General features: G+C 44.3%; 1 protein-coding gene across 1 annotated transcript in view; it reads left to right on the top strand.

Moving 5' to 3' along the window:
• The window catches only part of LOC133017819 (receptor-type tyrosine-protein phosphatase mu-like), a 171993-nt gene that overhangs the window by 39998 nt on the left and 108491 nt on the right, over positions 1-23504 (top strand). Inside the window, exons 2-5 of the mRNA XM_061084029.1 lie at positions 3225-3347; positions 15981-16255; positions 20482-20560; positions 22315-22430. Of these exons, the coding sequence (XP_060940012.1) occupies positions 3225-3347; positions 15981-16255; positions 20482-20560; positions 22315-22430 (593 nt within the window). The remainder of the gene's footprint in view (positions 1-3224; positions 3348-15980; positions 16256-20481; positions 20561-22314; positions 22431-23504) is intronic.

The following is a 23504-nucleotide window of genomic DNA, read 5'->3' as shown; positions in this document are numbered from 1 at the left end:
TGGAACAGATCAGTTAATGATGTCTGTGAAGAGGATGAGGATTCAAACGGAGACCTCACCCCTCTCATTCCCCCGATTCATTATTAAACACAGAGTTGGCATTTAAAGGAGGAAAATAGAGAAATAGCTTCATGCATATTTCTTTTTCATGGCTGTTTTTCTCCTCTTCCTTTCCTCAGCACTGGAAATTCTCTCCCACTGATTCGGAATCCATTCTGCTCCTACATCGATTTCAATATCAAACACCAATAAAAGCCACCTCTTGTTTGAGCTCCTCCCTGCTGGGAGAGGGAGGTGGGCGGCGGGGGGGGGCGACGGATCTTGGAACTATTGAATCAAAATATTGATGGAGCGCAGCCGCTGCCTGCGACGCCACAGCCTCAGTGTTCATGTTTCCCGAGTTACATCTCGGTAAACGCAGACATTTGTTATTTATCTGGAGGGGAAGGTGACTGAGCATGAAGTAGGAGCTCTGCTTCACTCGAGTCCCTGCAGGGAAGTGGAGGAGACCCCAGGCTCCTCCTCCTGGTGGCTGCTGAACAGGGTTAAGAGCTCTGCTTCAGAGCATGTTGCTGCTAATTAAAGACGATTTCTCGTTTCCTCATCAAGATTCTCAGCTTGTCGTGGGAATATGTTTTCTCGGCCACCTGTTGCTGCTGCTTCACTTTTAAGCAACACTTAACATGAACAGGTTGCACAGGCTGTGTGTTGTGCTGCTGTGCAGTGGGCGTATCCATTGTGTAGCTTCTCCCACTGAATGATGAACTTGAACCCAGTTATACGATGCTAACAGCTGTTAGGAATACTAATGAGCTTAGCATTATGGATTGGAGAGAAATACTTGCATCTGGAGGTAAATATACAACGATCAGTCTCTGCTGGAAGTTTCTATCTTGGTCCGGGTTGAGATAAACATGAAGATTGTTTGGGGAAATGCTCAGAATGCGTCGTCCAGCATCACAATTTGGCCAATGTCAAAGTCACTCTCCCATTAAATCTGCATTCAATGAATCAAATTCAAGAATACTAAATCCCACCCCTTTACAATACAATTAGATAAACAGTATCTCACCTGTCAGTGGTTTTATATATTGTGCCAGAGACGTGTTATCATGGTTTTATAAGTATAAATGTACTAATTAAAAGTTCGCCTTTAGAGCTTTGCACACTAGACATGTGATGGTTTTGCTGGTTCAAGCATCAGACAACTCAACTCCAGTCGGAGGAAACGAATGAACCAAATGTTTATAGATTGTTTAAAAACAAACGGAGCTTTCTCAGATAAATACTCCCTAAATTAGAGCAGATTAGATTAGATTAGATTCAACTTTATTGTCATTGCACAGTACAAGTACTTATACAACGAAATGCAGTGTAGCGTCTAACCAGAAGTGCAAAAAAAGGCAGTAAAAGTGCAGAGTATTGTGCATATTAAAGTGAAAATGTAAATAAATAGGATCTGTACAGTAAGAAATATATATGCAATATTACAGTATTAACAGGAATTGTAGGATATAAGGACGATGAATACACTATGAGCAGGGTAAAAATATAAATATATATAAATATGAATACACTATAGGCGGGATATACAGTAGTAAAAAAGTAACAGTAAGTATATGAGTATTGTGCATATTAAAGTGAAAAAGTAAATAAATAAGATCTGTACAGTAAGAACTATATATGGAATATTACAGTATTAACAGGAATTGTAAGATATAAGGACGATGATAGTATTATTTAGCTCAGTTAGCTGCAGCTCTCTGAAACTACTCCTCTGCTTCTTCAAACTTGGTGCTTCTTAATCTATCCGACCGAAATATGTCCTGAACGGCTTCTGTACAGTTAACATTTTTTAATCCTTATTAATTTCATTAAATCATTTTGCACTTGGTATTTTGTGTCATTCCCCTCCCTGTTGGTGTGAAAGGCCTTTTAACCTTCGTTCACGTGGGAAATTGGTCTGTTCGGCTGTGCAGGAAACTACCAACAATTTGCTGTGGTGATGCGTGTAAACCGTAGGATGTAATGAATATCTGTACAACCCCCCCCACCTGTGATACTTTGACAGCGGCTCCCTGTTCTATCCCCACCCCCTCAGAACCAGGAAAAAGCAGCAGCAACATACATCATTAGCAGCTGCCCTATGGAGCCGGTTATTAATTATCCTGTGTTCTTCTCGTTTGGCCACTCATTTGCACTTGTACTGTAAATGTCACCGGAGAGATAAATGGGAAAACAAAAACCCCGGCTCGTAGCCTTTATGCAGCAGAATGTCAGAGGGAGTTTGTACGAGATGAGATATCGGCGTTGGCCGGGCGTAGATTCTGGCTCAAAGGACATTCCCCCCCCCCCCCCCCCCCCCCCCCCGAGGCGATAAAACGTGTAAGCTGTGTCATCTGTGTTTAGAAATTTATTTTTCAGATTTACTGTTCGGACGCTGCACATCTGTTATTAACATAAAAATCAGTGTATTTGACGCTTCATCACTTTTGAACATGGCTCCTCTAAGTGGTCTCCCTCCTCTGGAAATGACCTCCCATCGTGTACAAGCCACCTTTCCCTTCTTCCTTCCTTGTTTTTTACTCTGCATGAACTCTTCTGCAGCCACATACTCGTCTGACGTGCCTTATTTGTAGATTTATGAGTGGAGTGAAAAGCACTTTTGGTTTGGGGGGAGGTGGAAAACCCCTCCAGCTCAATGCCCATATTCTCAGTGTGGCCTTTAAGGTGCGAGGAATAAAGGGGTATTTGTATTAATCGATCACACGCCAGGCCTGGTTGAAGGCTGGCCTTAATGGCTGCTTGCTGTCATTTGGCGAGCAGCTTGTAGAAAGGATTAGAGCGGCTCGGCGGAGTAAAGGCACATGAACGGCAAAGTTCTGTGGCCGGGCGAGGAAAATAAATCAATTTATCTCTGATGGTGGTGCAGTTTGGGAACATAATGCCTAACGATGATGGAGTTTGGACACTTCATACTTGTCATTGTGAAATTGGACTGCCGTGTTGCTAATGATGGTAATGTATGTTGTGGCTCGCCTAGTACAGTAATCCTTCACTCTGTCTCACTTAAATGCATCTCATTGTCTGGCATATTGCATTATGAATACCGCTGGGGCAAAAGGAAAAAAAAATGGGAGAGTTTAATTTATTCATTCATTTGTAGCAGCAAGTTAATGGGAAAAGTGTATAACCATATAAATGTCTTCCTTCTTTCGTCGCAGGCGATTGTAACTTCGAGAAGCCGCTGGCGGCGTGCGGCTACAGCCAAGGCCGGGACGACGACCTTGACTGGGAGCAGAGCAACACCAGAGAGAAACCGCCATCAGATCCCTGGATGCCCTCAGGTGAGGATGGTGACACTCGCGTGGCTCAGTGAGGAGGAGGAGGATGATGATGATGGTGATGGTGAAACCACACAGAGAATTCAGCAGAGCACTGGTCTGGACATGTGACACATTCTGTTTTATCAAAGTGGCAAAAATTCTGCCCCGAGAATGAATAGTTTAACATAATTAAAAATGGGAAGAGCGTTTTTTTTGTTTGTGGAACCTTTCAAAAGAGCTGTTTCAGTTTGATTTACAAAGAGGACAAAATAATGATGAGTTATAACTTGAATAAAACTATATAATTTAGATTTAAATGGCAAATGCAGTCTAAAAGGATGACTAATTGAATAATATAAGCAGATATAAGTATGTTGTGAAAGATCATTCGAAAACAGAGTGATCTTTAAAGTCAAGTGACCAATCAGTCAAGCATCACCTTTAAATCTGACTCTGATTAGAATAAACAGTCTTTAACTGACTTAAGTGTCTGGATAATAATAAATGTTGATTACAGCTCTTTTCCCCATGAACTATTTACTAATTAGTTTAGTTTCAGACCGGGGTAAAAGACGTATCTGTCCATATACAAGTTAATCTAACCGAATAATAAATGATGATTCCAATCTGGCTGCAAATCAAAAAGTGCTTCTCAGACATCTCTCCCTCACTAACACTGTTTCCTTGTGTTTTGCCGATAACAACTTCTCTGCTCGTCAATACCCGGGCGGGGACGGACACGGGAACACGAGACAAAAGCGACATTTGATACCGAAATCCTCCATTTTAATTAAAGGAGTCTTCCCATCAGCCTCGTATTGAAATTCATTAAAATGCTCTCCCTGCATTCTGTGTGTGTGGCACACACTTTGTCTCTTTAATGTTCCATTGATCGCCCTTTTCCGTCTGATTTGAAATGCAGAGATATCACCGCCGAGCACACGGCACCTGAGGAATTAGACTAATGGAATGACGCTTTTTCTTTTTCGGCTTCACGTTATAACAAAGGTAGCGTCTCAAACTAATGGATATTGTTTTCCTCTCCAATCTGACGCCTAATCTCACCACGGCTGCCTCACAGATAGATTGCACCGGGCACCCCCGGTGACAGAGGGGGAATTAATTAGCAGGCCCTCGCTAATTTCAAGCAGCCAGTGCCCAGACCTGTTTGTGTGTACATCAGCATGATGTGTGTTGAGACGCCCTGGAGAAATTACTCTCCATGGAGAAGGGGGAGTGGGGTTGTGTTTTTTTACTCGCATCGAAATTGATTAATGTGGAGACACATGGAGGCCGGGCAAAGGTCACAGCGAAATCTGGGAAAGCCTTGACCTACAAATTAACCCGACGCAGGCGGTCTAAATTTAACATATCTGATTAAAATCCCATGTCTCGTTAAGAGGCGTCCCTGATTGCCCCCCCCCCCCCCCGGTCGGAGAGCACTTCACGCGGCGCCTGTTTTCTACCTGTGCGACTTGAATTCAGCGTAATTAACAGGTTGCAGCTCTTTCTCTCCGTTCCTCAGCGGCGAGCACTCAACCTGCCAGCGCCAAGCGGCGAGCTCTCTCCTCTCTGACCGCGCTGGAGAGGGATGTGAAATGTAGAGTGCTCCACGGCTGAGATTGTTTTAGGGCGACTAGAGCGCGTGTTGATGGGCAGAGATGCATTCAGGTGAAAGCCACAGCGGTGAAGGAGCGATCTCACCTTTGATTGCCGTCCCGCTCTCAACCTGTACTTATGAAATCTCCACAGAACGACCTCATCGTGCTCGCGGAGCCGGTTGTTATCCGACCTGTTGTTCAGGGATGGAAATGAAATGGAAGTAGACTCCGAGCAGAAGGCGTTACTACCTCCAACATCTTTTTAAAATGCCTTGTAGATCGTATCTGTCCACATAGAGCGGGAGGGTTCTTCATGTTAAATGATCAATAAAACCCAGCTGCATTTTTATTGATATGACTGTAAACTCCGAGGCCTGTGTCCCTATAAGAACTGGATCTGCATTCAGGAAGTGTTCAGACCTGTCGTCACAACGGCAGAGAATCCAATTATTCATGAGGGTGAAGCTCGTCGGGTCAAACACAAGAAGACTCGAGGTTATAATCACGGTCCTTTTAAATAAGTAAATACATTTTATATTTCAAGCATTTTATTTATTTCAAATTTTCTTTTTTCATTATATTCTTTTATGATGGGCTTTTATATGATGGAGCCACTTCAATTATTATGAGATAAAGTCATTATTCTAGGTTACATTTCCTATTACAGGGAAAATGAGAGTTAAATGAGAAATATGAAGCATCTTGTTAAGTTTTACTTTTGTATAGGTTTCACAAATAATATTTAATATTTTCGCTCATCTGCACCATATTATAAAAAGTATCAGGACTTTGACAAGTTTGTGTCTATTCTGAAGAAAGGAACCCACAGACTTGTGAGAAACTTGAAAAATTAAGACAAAATTCTCAAGATATTACAAGTTTTTTCTTAATTTCTACTTGGTCGTAGTTTTAAGTTTCTGATGAAGGAGAAAACAAGTTTAAATTAATGTTTGTTTGCTCTTGTTATTTATTTATTTTTGTGCTAGTCTTACCCTAACATTATACTTTGCCCTTGATTTACTGCCACAACCACATTCATCCCATCCACAACCGTATGATAACAGCTCTAACTTAGGGCTGCTGGTCGAAAATCAAACTAAAAACAATCAAAATAAAAATAGTTACATAGGCCAGTGTCAATGATCTCAATAAATTATTATTTCTTTTTAGGTTTAAAGAGTTTTGCTCCGGAGTGAACGTTGTGTTAACTCTTCTTTATGGGAAAAGAAACAATTCTAGATCAAATATGTTTCTACCCCCTCGATGTTCTGCATAAGCTATATTTCAATATCTATTTAACCTTATCATAAATTGTTTTATTGCCCAGCTCTATGTTCAGTAGTATTCCTCCTCTCATTAGAGATGAAACAAATCATTTGGACCTGAAATCCACCCTCTCTCTGCTGAGTGCCTCGTGGAATCAGTGGGCGCCGTCCTGAATGAACGTGCTGGATCAGTGTGGTGTAGAGAGAGAACACATTCATGAGGTCGCCCCGAGCCGGGTTTAATGGAAACTGGGAAAAAAGTGAAATGAAACGCGACCAAACGAGCTCTCTGATCACACGCAGGACGGAGGCGAGGGCCTGGAACCCTGGGTTGTTTACGATGATCCGCTCCCTGCCTAATTGCTACGTCTGGACGGGAGCTGCCTTGTTTATGCCTCTGCTCGGCTCTGATTGCATGCTTCGGCTCCTCGAGGGCGGCTCAGCCCGGTTCTGAGGCTCCACGCGTCGGCTTGGACACTCCCCAGCGCGCTCCGGCTCCGAGGCCGACCGGAGAACACTCCCCTGGCAGGACTGTCACTGTCAGTGGCGTTCCAAACCAACAGGCCTCGTCTGCCCTGGAGCCGTGGTAATAACAGCACCCGAGCCAGGACGACAGTGGAGGGAGCTGGACGCCGTTCTGTCAGAATCCGATGACGCCTGCGAGAAGCACTCGAATCACGTTTACGTCTTTAAAGAAGTGATTCCTCTAAAGGCCGGCGCATGCTTCTGCAACGGCGACTGCGGCTTTTCACGCAGTTGTGACGCAGGACTCGTTGTCATTCATGGTTTTACAAGCGTTGCGCGTGTTGCCAAGCAATTCCCCGCCAGACCACTAGGGGGAGTAATGTTTTTTGTCGAAGTCGGCTCTTCTTCGTGTGTGGCACGAAGAAGAGCCGTTTATCTACATCGCCACGGCGGCTCCTCAGAGCCTTTTTCTGGTGGACAAATCCGCCGGTCAGTGACGGGTTATACTAGTGGTCATTGTTTCGGATCTCTTCTGCCAAGGGCTCTTCTTTTTGGTCCATATTCGTGCTTCTAAATCTTCCGTGGTTTCCGCCGGTATTATCGGGCATGAACCGGAAATTCGACTCCGGAAATGATGTAGTCAGCAGACCAATCACAGCCTTGCCGGCTACGTGACGCTTGCGGAGCTTTGCCGTCTAGTTAGAAAAATTGGGCGACGCACATAAGCACGTAAGAAGGGTTACGTAAGTACTTAAGGGGCCCGGAAGGGCTCTTACGCTTCCGGGCCCGTGAAAACGCAGAAGCATGCTCCGGCCTTAAGTTTCCTCTCTAGCCTCTGCTGTTATAAGTTGCTGCATTAGTCCTGGAGAAGAAGTGGGTGAAGCGGACTGGGTGGGGAAGTTTGCAGTGTGGCGTCCAGATGCCGTTAAGAAGAGGGCTGTTTTTAGCGAGGCCCAGCTGGTGCAGAGGCTGCCTCCTCTCTGACGGTGTCCCGGATGGTGCCAGCAGTCGGCTGCTGCTAACCCCCCCCCCACATGCTCTCTCTCCCCTGAGACTCGTTCCGGGGAATAATAGCAAGAGGAGGAGGAGGAGGAGAGAGGAGGTCCTCTAACTGAGATTAATTAGGGTTTTTGTATTATGCAAAGGAACAATAGCAAACGCAGCTCTGGCTAAATGACTTATTGTTTTATTCTTAATGTCTGCTCTAAATATGTTGCGGTGGAGAAATTGAATGTTTTTGTCTCGCTGTGGCTCCGGGTCGTTGTTTTGATGGCGTGCCCTCGGTTCCGTAATGACACCGAGACAATGGGCGAGGGATTGGCGGGATCCGGTTCTTCACGGAGTCGCCGGTGATCTTCTCCCGCTCCTGGTTCTTTTCTCCTCAGGTTCATATTGCGTCCATGCAAATGCAGCTCAGTCCTGAGCCCGGGCGGGGGGGCCTCGGTCGGAGTGCGGCTGCTGGATATGGATAAGACGGAATCTTTCTAAAAAGGACAAACTGTTTTCACCTTTGCATTACCTGGGCGACCGGGCGCTGTTTACTTTAAAACCCTGAGAAGGAGAGAACACCCACCAACCGAAGGACGGGAGAAATTAAATCAGAATTTAAATCACATCAGCAAAAGATAGGATTTGCTGTTGAGGATCAGCAGGGGGGGGGGGGGGGGGCACTGTCTTGAGAAAATAAGCTAATTGCCTTTTTGAGCCATTCGTAACTTTGTGTGAAAATCGGTGAAGGTTATGTGGTAAAGGAGAAACCACCGGTTATACGATTAGGGGACGAAACAGAACAACGAATTACAATGTCTGATCAAACCCTGAATTAATTCCCGGGGATGAATTTCATTTCACCATGTTTGTACCGAGCTAAACTTAATTTCTCTCCCTTTTTACCACAAAGAGGATTATCTGCTCCGTCGCGATGGAGGACATATTTTGTAAACTATCTTTTGACACCAGCGTGCATGCTATGTACAATTAAGGCTAATGATGCCGCTAGGTGACGAGCGCGGCGGCTCTCTGTGGTGTAATGGCTTTGTACCAGCCCATTACATGACCCATTTATTGCAGCCGAGCGCCGGTACTTGCGCGCTGCATATTAAAACGACACATTAAGCCATTAAGAATTGCCGTTTGATTGACACCCGGCAACAAAGGATGCTGCCGGGGGAACATAATAAGGGTCAGCGTTTCCACCTGACGGGAATGACATGTTGCGCATGATGGATGGGTTTGGAGGTGAATCTATTTGACACCGCGTCAAAAGGAACCTGCCAGCTCCTTCATATGGAGAGCTCCGGCTTATTCAGTGTTATTCTATCTATCAGCCCCCCCCCCCCCCCCTACCTTTCATGTTTCAGAGGACAGAGGGAAAGTTCTGGAAAATTGAGCGGAGGCCACCGATGTTCACATTAACAGCCTCACCCTCACAGCGAGAGGGTTTTTTGATTGGTGGCAGACGGAGAGAATAGCCCCTGTCTCTCCATTGACATTTCCGAGGCAGCAGCCGCGCTCTTTCTGCGGCGGTGACCTCTGTGAATTTTATTAGCAAATGAGACCTTGAGGGTTTTGGTTTAAAGAGCGGCCCCCTTCCCTCCTGGTTTTCCCCCCACCCCCCTCATAATGATTTTCACAGAGTTCAGGACCCGAATGGAGGAGAAATAATGAGCGCGAGTCATTATTGCAAATTATATCCTCCGCTCAGACCATCACTCAAGTCATAATGAATCTAAATACCTATCGACGTCAACCTATAGACTGTGATGCTAAGGATTAGACAGTAGTCTATTTATGTGAACTAAATCATATCAAAGTGAATTTCCCATTAAGGAGATTTTACTGCCGTTTTTACGGAAAAGGGACGGAGGGGGAAAGAACATATATAAAACCTGAGCAGGTAACTGTCCTGAATCTTGATTTATTCTGCTTAAAAATATCCTCGACCCGCCGTGCACTGCATTTTAATTCTAAAAGCGTTTTGTCGCCTTCAAGGAAAGTAGTAGACAGTAGAAGCTGGAAATGCTTATTCGCAGTGCTTTTAGAGATTTTCATACACAGTCAATTTACTTCAGCAGAAAAGGGTTAATGGGATTCATCTGACTTTTGTCTCAGGTCTCTTGTCTCAACTCTGAACCTTCTGCCTTCTGCAGCACTTGTTTTAAAAAAAAGAGATTTTCTGAAGGCAAGGGAATATAAATGAGTCAAAATGATAAAAAATTAGGATTCGCTCATCACATTGTTCTAATCCTGAAAAGCTGTCATCTCCAAATTGAGTTTGATTGTTCCACAAAACACGAATTTTGTATTATGTGTGGATATCTGTCAGAGGATGTTGGTCATTAGCCTTTGCCTGTTTCCTCAGGTCAGTTATGCTCGGATAAATGAGCTTAAATAAAAGAAACGTGGCTTCAATAGATTACGTGACCATCAAAAAGTAGTTTTATCGAACAATTCCGAGCTTAAAAAATCACGAAATTAAAGTATTTTGTTCTTCCGTCATTATCAGTGTGTCGCCAGCTTCTTGTCTCAGCTGAACCTGTCCGTCCCATATGGGTGGACACAAGCTGAGGCCAATTCCCCCCCGCTCAGCCAGTGTGAGTGACCTGACGGGTCGGAGGATTAACCTGATGGAAGCCGTCCCCCCGGAGTTCATCCATGCTCCTGACAGACCGGCTCATAATACCATTAAACCACTGAGGCTGTACTTCTGGATCACTCACTGTCCAGCTGAGCCTGGACATTTGTGTGGTGTTTTTTTTTGGACTTGCTGGGAAATACTGTATCCCAGTATCCAGCCACTTGTTAGATTGATGCAGACTGGATTTCATCTGGCGAAGCTGCAGCATCGAACTGGTTGAGGATTCTTTACTGTGTCTTCACCACTTTGTTCAGTTAAGATACCTCAAGGGATTTCCAAGCTGCTGATTAGTAAAGTTGTTGGGCTCGTTAAAGAGTTAAAATAGGAAAATGTATGCAGCATATTTCATATTCCTCTTCCTCGTCAAAACCAGGTCCTTAACATTACCCACAATGCAATTCAACAGGCGACCCGTCAGTCAGACATTCAAGTGTGTTAATGCTCGTGGAGAGTCGGTTACAGAGGTCTGGTGAACTCACTTCTGTACATCCACCGTGTTATTACCCCCCCCCCCCCACTTGACGCTGAGAATACTAGAAGCAGTTTGTCAGACTCTTCCCAAAAGGCTTTTGACAATAGCATCACTATTGTGCGATATGCATGTAAACAGGCTCAAGTGAATTCTTCTTTTAATATCTTAAATTAGAAAAAAGGATGAATTTTGTAAAAGGCTACGTCCACAATAATATCCTTTATGTAAGAAGCTTTCAGTTTCTGCTCTGGTTTAACTTGACTCTGGAGCTTTGAGCCCAGTTTCAGTCGGAAAACTCCGGCAATGCGTTTTAGTCTGGACGGACAGAAACGGAGACGTTATTAAAGAATGGTGTATAATCCTGTGTTCACTTCCTGGATTGGTTTTAACACTCATTACTGCACCATCACCTGCAAACACAGGATAGACACTGAACTCACAATCTTACTAACACGTATTGTCATCTACAGATACTAGAAACCTTTCTTTTCACTAATACCTATCCTCGTTTTTAGTATTTTATGCAACTAATAACCAATGTCTTCATTTTAAACGCCATTTTAAAAAGACAACACATTTATATGTGTGTAGCCGTATAAGAGATTTGAGACTACAACCAAACTACTAGCCTGCTGATGTTAATGATGCTTAATGTTATTTGTGAAACAGCATCTCAGATCCAGACACAGTACGACTTGTTAATAACATCTACACATTCCAGCGTGATAGTTCCTTTCATTTTGCGATGAACCTTAATGTGTGGAGCCTCCGCAACAGGAACACTTCACCTGCTGATTCATTTTTCATACCCGCCTCCCTCTCCCCCATGTTCAGCCATCATTGTAATCTAAGGTGAAGCCGGCCTACATCGGAATAATAATAAATCTGTTCCTCTGAATACCTCAGACAATAGGCGCGCCCTGGCCTTTAAGGAGTCGCGGGCAGACGGGCCTTGAGTGTGCTGAGAGCTCTCTATTTTTAATTGGTCTTGAACACGACCATTGTTACGGCACGAGAGATAGAGAGGGAGAGCGAGAGGGGAAGAGCGAGGAGGGGCGAGTACACCCTCGTGCATCACTAGCACATTAGCACAGCGCTAACACAGTGTCATTATAATTTGCTCTTAGTCTCGCTGGCTAATTAGTTTGTCATGGTGCAGCAGGTCCTGCACAGTATGTGGTCATTAGGGCTGGAGCGGCACAGGAAGTGAATGACAATCGCTGTTCCCCCGTCATCTGGTGTTAGCCGGCGACAGCAGCGGCACGGCGAGCTGACACCCTGTCACTTGAAATGCTGTACTCTCACGTTTCACGGTGGTCAATAATGAGGGCGACACTTTATTTTTTTTCCGGTTGTGTTTTGGTTCACTGACCCAAAACCAGATGATTTGCAGGCTTCAATATTTGGTGACAAGAAACTTCACAGCTCCCGGTGCAGCCGCCGGTCCGACAGCCGGGAGGAAGCGTTCTAATATTTATACGCTTTTTTTTTTTTATCTCTCAAGTAGCTGCACTTAACCACGAGCCGCCACCGCATTAGGTTTTATTAAACAAGAAGTGACTAGTCACCAAAGGTACCTGTTGTTTTATTAATATTTCATTAACGTGCGAGTAGCAGAAATGTGCAAATGCGGCTCCAGGGAAGTGATTTTTTTCTTTTCATCTCTAATTACGGACGGAGAGCAGCGGCGTGGCATAAATCTCCTGCGCACCACTGTCACACCGTGGCTATTTGAAATGAATAGTAAACAGCCTGTTTTAATCATAGAGGAAAGCAGCGGTGCAGCATCTTAGTCTCTGTAACATCGGCTGCGACCGAACAATTCATCAACTGATTATTTGTGCTGGTTTGCATTACGCCAAAGAGCGGCTGATGTTTCCAATGGGGGAGAGAAAAACAAAGCCGGTCCGGGCTCCTGAGCCGAGGCTGAACGTCGGAGAGAGAGACCTTGGGCCTGATTGAGGTCGAACAAGCAAGTGTCACAAAGTCGCCTCCTCTCCTGCTCGTCTACATGAGCTTTACACGACCTCCCGCACGGCCTCACAGATAATTACATCCACCACCGGAGACAAAAGTGAAGGGAACGATAACACACGTAACTGGCCACGTGTCTGTCACAATAGTGGATCCAGACAAAGTGATCACGCCGTGCAGGAAAAAAATCTATAAGACAAGAAAAGATGGTTATTCACAGCTGGAGAAGGCGCTGCTGTTATTGCAGTAAACACAAAGAGAGATGTATGAACGGCCTTGTACCACACAATCAAACTTAAATGTGCAAACATTGAGAGTGAAATGATAAACACGAGTGGAAACGCACAAAAAGCATCAGCCAGTTAAAAAATAACACAACTATTTAAATGGTTTCCATTCTATACTATAAAATATAAACTATAATACACCTGTTTATTTAAAGGATGGATTTATTCGGTCGTCCTCAGTCGTCATGGAGACGTCTCAGTTGTCAACACGTGGTTGTGACCAAACGTAGAAACAGTTCCTGCTGTCATGGAGATGGTTCCACTCTTCTACATTTCCACACTTCCACAGGTGATGATCACCACGATTATCTCCATGACGACGGAGCAAGTTCCATCCACTGGCAAAACCAGAACCGTGTGTCCGAAATCACTACCTTGATTCCTTGTTCCCTTGTTCCCTCGCTCACTACTCCCTTGACACTCACTAGGTAACTCAGTAGTGAGAATTGATCGGATAAACCTATTTATCATCATCATCTTGTATCATCGTTGAAGCTGCAGAGTCGCACACGGCTGCACTTTACATTAATAAAGTGTCATATTTGACACGTCCCTGTACTGACTCTGTAAATGCGTGGACACAATAGTGCCATACAATGCTTTCTATCCCACAATTCAATGCTCTGTATGTAATAGATTACAATGTGCAAAATGATGCTTGGTAAGAAATCACTATGCTCACTATGTTGCATTTTACCCTAGACCAGAAAGTCTAGGGTTAGATGCAAACCCTAGTCCTGAAAAAATTATAATAAAAAAATATATAATATTGTGACTAGAAAAGCGCCATATAATGGTTTGTTTACCATTATATAGACAATATAAGGATGAGTCTTCATCTCATATATCATATCTTCATATGATGTGTGACATGCTCACATAATCCAAATTTGACACGTCCCTGTACTGACTGTGTAAATGCGTGGACACAATAGTGCAATACAATGCTTTCCATCCCACAATTCAATGCTCTATACGTAAGGTAAAATATCTGAATTTGCTGCTCACCATGTTGCATCTAACCCTAAACCAAAGATCGGTGGTTCGATCCCCGACTCGTCCTTTTCGCATGTTAAAAAAGTCCTGACATTTTTTTACTTGTAGTATAATATTGTGACTAGAAAAGCGCTATATAATAGTCTGTTTACCTTTTATATAGAGAATATAACGATACGTCTTCATATCATATATCATACAGTGCAGCTGTAATTATGATGTGATACATGCTCACATAATCCAAATATGTAAAGACCCTGTAAAACGACAACTTACACGTACCTGACAAACAAAGCCGAGGAGGCTGACTCCATGTCATCCCTCTTCCTCCTCCTCCTCCTCCTCCTCCTCCTCCTCCTCTGCCTCTGCTTCCTCTCCTCCCGTTTCATTGTGTAAACATGACAGAGCCCCCCCGCTCGTTATCTGAAGCTGGAGACAGATGGAATTGGTGAGCGTTACAAGTGCAGCACAACAAGACAAGTGGGCAAGCTGCAGTCATTGACGGAACAAATGGGGTTTTCTGCGAGCGGCTGCCTGGCTCTGACAGACTCCGGGACCGAGCCGGCTCGTGTAGTCGACGTTATTTACTCTGTAATTTAATGACAGAGATTCACGTCCTCGGCGGTTCGGCTCTGCCTCACATGCAGGCGAGCGGAGCGCTCAGCGTGCCGGGTGTTTGTCTCACCTCTAAGTGAAATGTGCCACACTTCCAGAAAGCAGAAAAAAAATGCATGTCTATATATGTGCGTGTGTGTGTGTATAATATATTTCATCATAAACGGAGTCTCTCTTGGCTCCGACTCAAATGCCGTTACAATTTGTGCCATCTCATTAGCGAGCCAAGCTAAATAGGATGATGACAAATAGAATATGTTCCGCGTCTCCTTGAAAGTTTGCCAATATAATAATTCTCACTTGTGTTTTATTGGCAAAGAGGGGAGAGAATTAGATTAACCTTTAATATTGAACCAAAGCTATAAAATCTAAATGGGGCTTGCTTGGCAAATAGATTTTTAACTTATTGATTCCTCATCATTTCTCTCCTCTCTATCATTTAGAAGACGAGGAGAAGAAGAAGAAACATTCCTCTCCAACGTGCAGCCTTTTTTTCAGATTAGTCTTTCTCCTTGTGTTTTGATTAATGATGATGATTAGAGAGTTTCCATCAATCCAAAGATAAGAGGATTTTCTCATTAAGGGTCACATGCTACAATTCTCAGTGCTAATAGGAAAGGTCTCAGCGCACTCATTTACCTGCTTTCTGCACACTTGATTTCCGTCTTTTATTTAGTTAGTGTGAGACCTCGGGACGTGATCGCTGGTAATAATCATTCTTCACTGGGTTGTTTTTTTCTGCTGTGTTAATACAAGCTGCCTATAAAACCCAATAAGATCAAACACAATAATAAGCTTATGACTGCCAAATGTACTACAAAACCATTGAAAGTCTTTATGAAATCAGTGTTTACGTTATTATAGATTTATTTTAAAGATGCATTTCTGGATATCAAAATAGATGTGGATGCAATAAGAACAGGTAGGGCCGATTTGGAATGCAAGTTTATTATTTTCAGAGGTATTTTGTCATTAACCGGAGTTTTGGACAAATCAAGTTTTGGTGGTTCAAGATGAGAGGCTAAGAAATGACAAAATCCAGTAGGATACAACATCTGGGAACCACATGCATCACCAATCTTTCAACTCCTTACAAATAATAGTTCTAAATCTGTTCTGTGCTTTTCAACTGGGTTTGCAGTTGTATACAAGACACTGATTGATTGTAGACCATTTCACCATATAGACTTTTGTACTATGGGTGAATCGATGCTTGGATTGAATCAAGATGGCGCCGCAGAATGCAGCCTTGATATTGTGCTCTCTAGTTTTAGTTCTAGATTGTCACCATCAGCCAGAACCACATTTCCTGTGTGTGCTAACTCCCTTATTTCTGCTTCAGGCTCGGCCTTTGTGATGGTGAACACCTCCGGACGCTTCGCCGGGCAGAAGGCCTTGCTGCTGACTCCGCAGCTGAAGGAGAACGACACCCACTGCGTCACCTTCAGCTTCTACATCGGAGGCCGGGACAGCAGCCACCCGGGCCACCTGAACGTCTACATCAAGGAGAACAACAGTCCGATGGGGATGCCGGTCTGGAACGTGTCGGGTCCGGCCACTCGCTCCTGGTCACAAGTGGAACTGGCCGTCAGCACCTACTGGCCCAACCTCTACCAGGTGAGGAAAGGTGGAGCGAGTCCAGCTCTCCGGTGCATGAACACCTCATCATAGAACTGGGTTACTCATTGTGAGCAGCTTTTATAGTAAAGCCAAAGTCATTAAAGCCGGTTCTCTGTGCCGAGCAAGACAAATTTATTATTCGAGAGGTTCCAAACAATCGCACAATGGCCCCTTTCAAAACACCTGAGATTATTGATTTCTGGTGCGAGCTCGGTATCCATGGTAATCTGCTCTCTCTGCCTTCCATCTCAGCCACTTCTCCCTTTTTTCCAATTCTGAAAAACTAATTTTCACTTACCAATGCACATGACTGCTGGCCGGGGCGAGGTGATTTCACACCCGCCTGCCTATTAGTCTTCACCGGGCTTGTTCCACGAGTCCACCAAATGTTAATTGATGCGGAGCAACCCCTTAACCTCCCGATGGGAGACAGTCCCTGGGTGTATTATTTCATTATGGCCTGGCAGGGCTGGTCCTCGGTGGAGCTGAGGGGTGTCCTCCTGCCTGCTCATCACAGCCGGCCTGATAACTTAGTTAACAAGGCACACCGCTGAGCAGCTCGCTCCTGAATGCAAGATGGGGAAGTTTAATGAGAGGCACGTGGTTCACAAAAAAAGAGACAGAAGAGAGAGAGAGAGAGAGAGAGAGGGAGGGGAGTGGGGGTCAACAGTTGAGGAGGAATGGAAGAGCTGCTGCTTCCACTAATAGTCACTGCTCGCCGGTGACAGGGTGATGACCCTTGTTTGACGTAATGATGCAACCGCGAGTCTGGTCAAATGTTTTCAGTTTGCCTGAAGACTCTTGAAGCTTGAAGGAGTTTTTTCCTGAAGCGCTTGTTAGGTCCGGATCCGTCTGTCGCTGGAAAGAAAGTGCAGACACACAAACATTACTCTTAAGTGGTGACCTTCATTGGCTCTTTTTGAAATGAAAACTTTTTTAATATTGGCTCGGCTTTGCTCCGAGAATTCGAAAACACGACAAACAAATCTAAACCCCTTAAACGAAAGCGGAATTTCTCTTTTTAAATCCTGAGTGAAGTTCAACACCGATCGTACATTGTGACTTTTTCGTTGAGACCTGGAGGGATGTACGATGGTTTCCAGTGTGTTCAGGGAAACTCCCAGCATCTGTTGTCTCTCAAATCCCAGCGGACGCTCTGTCTCTGTTTGTAACCGTTCCAGACCCGAGCCGACAACACGGGGAAACGGCGAGGACGCTAATGATCTCAGCAACGCTCCCAGTCAAGAGGAGAGAGGCCAACGCTCGAAATTGTCACTAATTAACAACATGGCACTAATTATAGGTATCTTTAATTGCACAGTAAGCTACGCAATTGTCAAAGGGAAGCCACCTGATACTTGGAAATTATTTTTTAATTACCACCGAGGCTTTTAGTCATCATGAGCCTTTCAGCCTTTTGGATAATTACTCCTCTGTCAGGTCATCCCCAAAACTTTTAATTGAGATCGGCATTGAGTTTCCAAAACTGAACATTGTGCAAAAAAAACCGATTTCCAGGAAGAATAATGCCCAGTCCCTCCATGTCCTGCACATGCTATCGAAAAGGTGTACTCTCTATGCATAAGATGAAAAGCCATAATTTATCGTGATATGCGGCCGTGCCATATTGAGAAAGAAAACCCCTAATGTCCTCATCTATCTTGATTTCAATACAGTACAGCCTATGGCAGAGCTAATCAATCCTGCTGTAATGTAGTACTTAGCCAAGTCCCTCCGGGGCCGAGCCAGTGTGGCGATGTAGACACTGAATGTTGGGTTCACTGTCTGTCCCCTCTCTGACAAATGAGAACAGTGAACTTTCCCTCGACATCAACAGCTTCCGTCCCATGTGGATATTTCCACTCGCTGGGTCAGGCCCAATTATGCGCCGCACTATCACTGATGCTGGAATCAATTATATCACAGCTATTAGTCGGGCTGACTGATGTCTGTTGCACAAACAAAGGATTTCAATTAGAGAGAGAGGGACCCGGTTCATTTGTCTGGTGGCGATATATGGAGTGGTTGGCCTTTTAATTTCCTTTAAATTAGCCTGTAATGAGGCCATAATTGGCACCCGAGACATTCACTTTCATATTTCATGAGACAAAAAAAAGACATTTATAATTAGACAGCCTTATCTGAAGGCATCCCGCCTCCCAGATGACAATGGCAACTATCTCTGTCACCACATTCCTGGACTACAAAAGGAATCTCAGATGTCGCGCAAGTGCTGTTTCTGGGTGACACCCTGTACGGAATCTATCCATTAATATATACCATTGGCTGGCAGATGTAGGCTTGTATTTAGGGAGGAGTGGCATGCAGAACATGTGTAGCTGCAGTGTGTGTGTGTGTGTGTGTGTGTGGTGTAATGGCTCTCTGCACCACACCCTGGGTTTGGGAAGGCACTAGCATTCTGTTTCCCTTTTTATCACACTGCGGACCGTGGAGCGCATACCTCTGACAGGCTGCCGGGGACACGCCCTCAGGGCCGTGTGTTTTGCAGGAGAGCTCTTCCCTTAAAATAGGATCCCGTTAGTCCTACTCAGCGCAGTTGTGCTCGATTTCAGGTTTTCCTGTCGACAGAAACAGCAACAAACATGTCGAGCAAGAAACTCGAGACCCAGAGCAACTGGGAAAGCCCCAGCAGTCCCCTCTCATGAAGGAGACGGCTTTTTAAATATGCATCGAAGGGTTAGTTCACTCGCATTGTGAAGAAGCACATGTTCACACTCACCCCTAGGGGCGTCTAACCACGCAGATAAGTTTAGGTCTCGTTCAGGTTTAGAGGATTTCAACTGTGAGAGTTTTATAGGGACTGCAACCGGAATAAAAACCAGTGTCAAATTAAATTTAAAGTAACCAGAGGCCCTGGACACCAGCTGTTCTAATGGGGGAGATTAATGCATCACAAAATGTAACAGTTAGCATCACGCAAACAAGTTTTTAAATAGAGAGCAGTTGTTATGAAATATTTACTCCCAGTCACTAAGCTATATCTGTCACATAGTAATCATAGTAACAGTTAGAAGTAAGTCATGGAATAAGGTCGACATATTCTGAACTGTAATCTGAGGAGATTGTGAATAATATTTCATAAAAAGCACTTTTATCTTATAATATTCGAATAAATGGCCAAATTATAGGTTAAATTGGTGTAAAAGGTTTTTTTCTGCCTCATTGCACTTAAATTAAAATTAAAATTCCACAAAAATTTAAATTTCTCTCTCATTGATTTGAGCCTATTACAGAAGTATCATCCCAGCATAGACGTCAGTGTTTGTTTGATGAGATGAAAACTTTGATTTCACAATAAACTGTGTAGAAAAGTGTGCATTTGTTTATATTCTACGTAAAAATCATGTGTATTTTCCTCATTCATGTTCTATATGGTTGTATTTGTGTTTTCTTTATTTATAAAAATGTGTATGGTTAGTTACATTTGATGTCATAAAGGGTTTGATAACATCATCTTATGAATATTTGCCTATTTATTATATATATATGTATATGGAATGTCGGGCTCTAGATAAAATGAGGCAGTAGCTACAGATATTAACAAAAGATCTCAAACTATTGTATGAACATTATGTTACAGGTTGTGATGCTGAAGTGACTCCTTGTTTACTTTGTGAACTGTTTTTGATTTCATGGATATTTCATAGCAACAGACTAATGCATCACTTTAATGCTTAAGCCTTAAAAACACAAAACACATTTAATGGGACGAGCCCCGTGGAGTAAATTGCTGGTTTGAAACTTAGTCGTTAGAAGTCAACCACAAAGGAATGAGTTTGGTTTACAAAATAACTCAACACTGATTTGTTTTAAAGGTAAAAATCACAAAACTTTCCACAGTTTAAATCAAATGACAGTGAAGAACTTTGCTGTTTTGACTTTGGGTGTCTTGACCCTTCATACCATATTACACAGGCAAGGTGTCTCACCCCCTGTGAACCTGTGCGCTTGTCAGAGACGGTGTGCTAATCGTCCCAGGGCTCAAACTTAATCCAACACTTGCATGTCATAACACCGATCAGCCGTGACATATTGTGGAAATAATGTCAGTGGCCCGCAGCTGTGTGGCCGGCCGCGGCTCGGCTAAGAGCATTAGCCGTGGCCGGACTTCTTGTGTGCGAGCGGGCGGCCTCACTCAAGTGCCATCCGAAGACATGTGGCCATTTATCACCGGTGTTATGAGTCTCCTCTCTCCTCCTCAGATTGTGTTTGAAGCCGTAACCTCAGGGCAGCGCGGCCTGCTGGCCATCAAAGACGTCGTGGTCCAGGGCCACCAATGCAGTAAGTCCTTTTTTTTTCCCTTCGCCATAAAAGAATATCATCAAAGAGTCATTGTCCTTTCCGTGACACTCTCCCAAATACCTGCATCGCTGTTCTAGTTCAAGGCCTCCCAGTCAAACAAAAGGCCTTCAAAGAGAGAACGCTACAGTCAATCCAAAGAGTAAACCTCCCTCCTCCTCACCCCCCCGAAGATTTATCATCGCGCCGCTGACACGCTGAAGTGTGCTCGGGATATAATGTTGGAGTGGCTGTGTTAAATCTCCCCTTTGAGAGATGGGAGGAATAGTGCAAAAAAAAAGAGAATGGAAAAACAAATACCAGCGTACAGTGAGGAGCTGCTGCTTGTGTTGGGATTCCATTATTCTCTCCTCCCTTAAGGATATTCAGTAAAGCATCTCATCTCTCAGATGTTCACAATCCCACCACCCTCGCTGAATGGGAGTAGGAGCACTTGAGAGTGAGCCGCGGAGCTAATGAACATGTAATCACCAGCGCATTTACAATATTACAGCGTCGGCGTGTGGGATAGGCCGCTGCTTGTGGGAGGACGAGGATGAGGGCTCTTCAGGATTCCTCAGGCCTGAGTGCCGGGAGCCACGTTAGTCCGTGTGGCGCTCCTCAAGTTTCCACCGAGAGGTTTTCACGCTCGGCAGTCAATCAATACCACAAGCGTCTCATCAATTGATTTGTACCACACTCCACCTTTCATAACTTAAGTATCCCGCTCTGATTGTCGGATGCTAATCACCCGGGAAACCGTTTGAAAGCAGCGGAATTCCTGCAAATGTTATGTCGATGTGATGGATGTAAATCGTAAGTGGTGTTGCACATAAAATGTATTTGTGCGAAAATCGATCGGGCGTTCATGACGTGATCGGTGGTTAAAGGTGCAATAGTGCGAGCGGATCAATAACCTGCTCGTGGGCGCCGGCGTTTCTTTGAGTCAGAAGCAAAGTGATCAGAGCGACTCGTCAGCCAGAGAGCGGCTGCCAATTAATTTTCTATTTATACGACCGTGAGGAATATTTAGCTCAAAGGTGTGATTATGCCACCGGGGTGCTCTGCCCCCCCCATCATTAAAGAAGACGTTCGCGTCGAGGGAAAATAGATTTGTCTTTTTTGGCACCCGACGGATTGACGGCACAAATGTATAAAGGAGGTGCCGTTGGAAGACAAGGTTATGAAATATTAAGTAGAAGTGAAAGTCTTGATGATGAAAGTGATAGAATTAGCTTTTTGCCAAGTCTTTAGAGAGTCGGTTATGTTTTGAATCAAGGTCGCTCCACAGAATTGCCCTATTTTTCCATGCAGAATAGCAGCACTAATCAAAAATGTTCTACATAAGTTACTTTCTTGCGGAGCCTCCCAGTCAAGGAGCGCAGCGGTAATGAGCTCGGTCGGAAAAGAGAGAAATGCTTTTGGAAAGAATCCGCTCAATCAATGAAAGGATGCAGTTTAGAGACGGCAGAAATTGGGTTTCTTGGTCGGTGCAGCGTCGGGCCTGTGGTGTCTCATTTCATAGATTTAGCTGCTTTCAAAGTGATGCTGGCCTCCGGCGCTGAGAGGGCAACAGATAGTGGAATAAAGAGCAGCATCAATTCACGGCTCCTTCTCTCCATTCTCCGCCTTTCACTTACAAATCCTGGCACAAGCGTGGACACTTTTAAGGGACATTGAACCCTGCATTTCTGCATGGTGTGATGTTATTCATGTCCTCGGCCAATAGCCTGATAGATATTTACATCTTTTCTCAGTGAACACACCTCATTTCCTGACCATAAAGGGAGTGGAGGTCAACGCCGGGCAGACGGCTTCGTTTCACTGCACCGTCAACGGACGCAAAAGGGACAACTTCCGCCTCTGGCTGCAGGTGAGACTTTATTTTATGTGTTCTTTGATTAAACTGCTTCACCAGAGAGTTGAACGGGTTTCAGAACTGGGCCCTTTGGAAATGAATATGTCCTCGTGAACAGACCTCTGAATATGTACTGCTGGTGCTGGTGTTGTGCCGTCGGGTCTATGGTGCCTGTGAAAGAAACAACTCTCAGGTTCTAAGTTCTAGTTCTAAGACCTTGTCGACACCTCTGCAGATATTCTTTTGGAACTGATATTTTCCCCGTTGGTTTAAAAAACGTACCTCTGTCCAGACTAGACTTGAAAAAATGACAAGAGGAGCAAACCAGGCCAGCAGGTACTGATAACGTCAACATCCTGGATCTGTCACATACCAGAGAGGAAGACTCTGGTCCAAGTAATGTTGTCCCGAGGAGTTGTCGGACAACATTAGGAGTTGGTGCGTTGACCCTAAGATCCAAACTTGTTTTTAGAGAAACTAGTAGATAGCCGCCATTGTTGTTGCTGGTTCTGGTGCTCATGACAACAAACAGTGGGCCTACACAAAGTAAACTGTGACATCAGCGTTTCCCAAACCGTGCACACATATTTTTTGATTTAAAACCCTGTGTGTAGACGAGAGGTTCGGACACGGAGGGAAAAGTGTGTACGGGGCAAAAACCAAAATCTAAAAAGGAATGTTCATGAAAAGTAAATCAGTAAATAGAACCCATCAAAACCACAGGTTGACCTAAGACACAGGAGATAATATTGTTTGTTTGAGAAATAACATGATTCGGATCCAACTGGAGAGGAGTCCAGAGCCGTGTCACATAAAACATGTTTTACTGTGTGACCCTAATTACACAGCAACCAATGTAAACATCTGTACCACAGCAAGGCCCGGCACTTATTTCTGATTGGCTTACACGTGTCCATTTGAATTGCATGACCACAGTTCTAAATCGGTCAGTGTGTGATGGAGTTTCTGACCGTCGTCACACTTTGCACTTGTACAGCACCATGAGGAGAAGAGAAAACAGTGACTCCCTCCTCTCTGAAGGTCAGGTTGAAGATGAAGGGCCAACATCTACACTCAGGGACTTTCATA

Source organism: Limanda limanda, chromosome 13 (assembly GCF_963576545.1).
Source record: "Limanda limanda chromosome 13, fLimLim1.1, whole genome shotgun sequence".
Classification (NCBI taxonomy): Eukaryota; Metazoa; Chordata; class Actinopteri; order Pleuronectiformes; family Pleuronectidae; genus Limanda; species Limanda limanda.
This window is presented reverse-complemented; position numbering and strand designations above follow the sequence as displayed.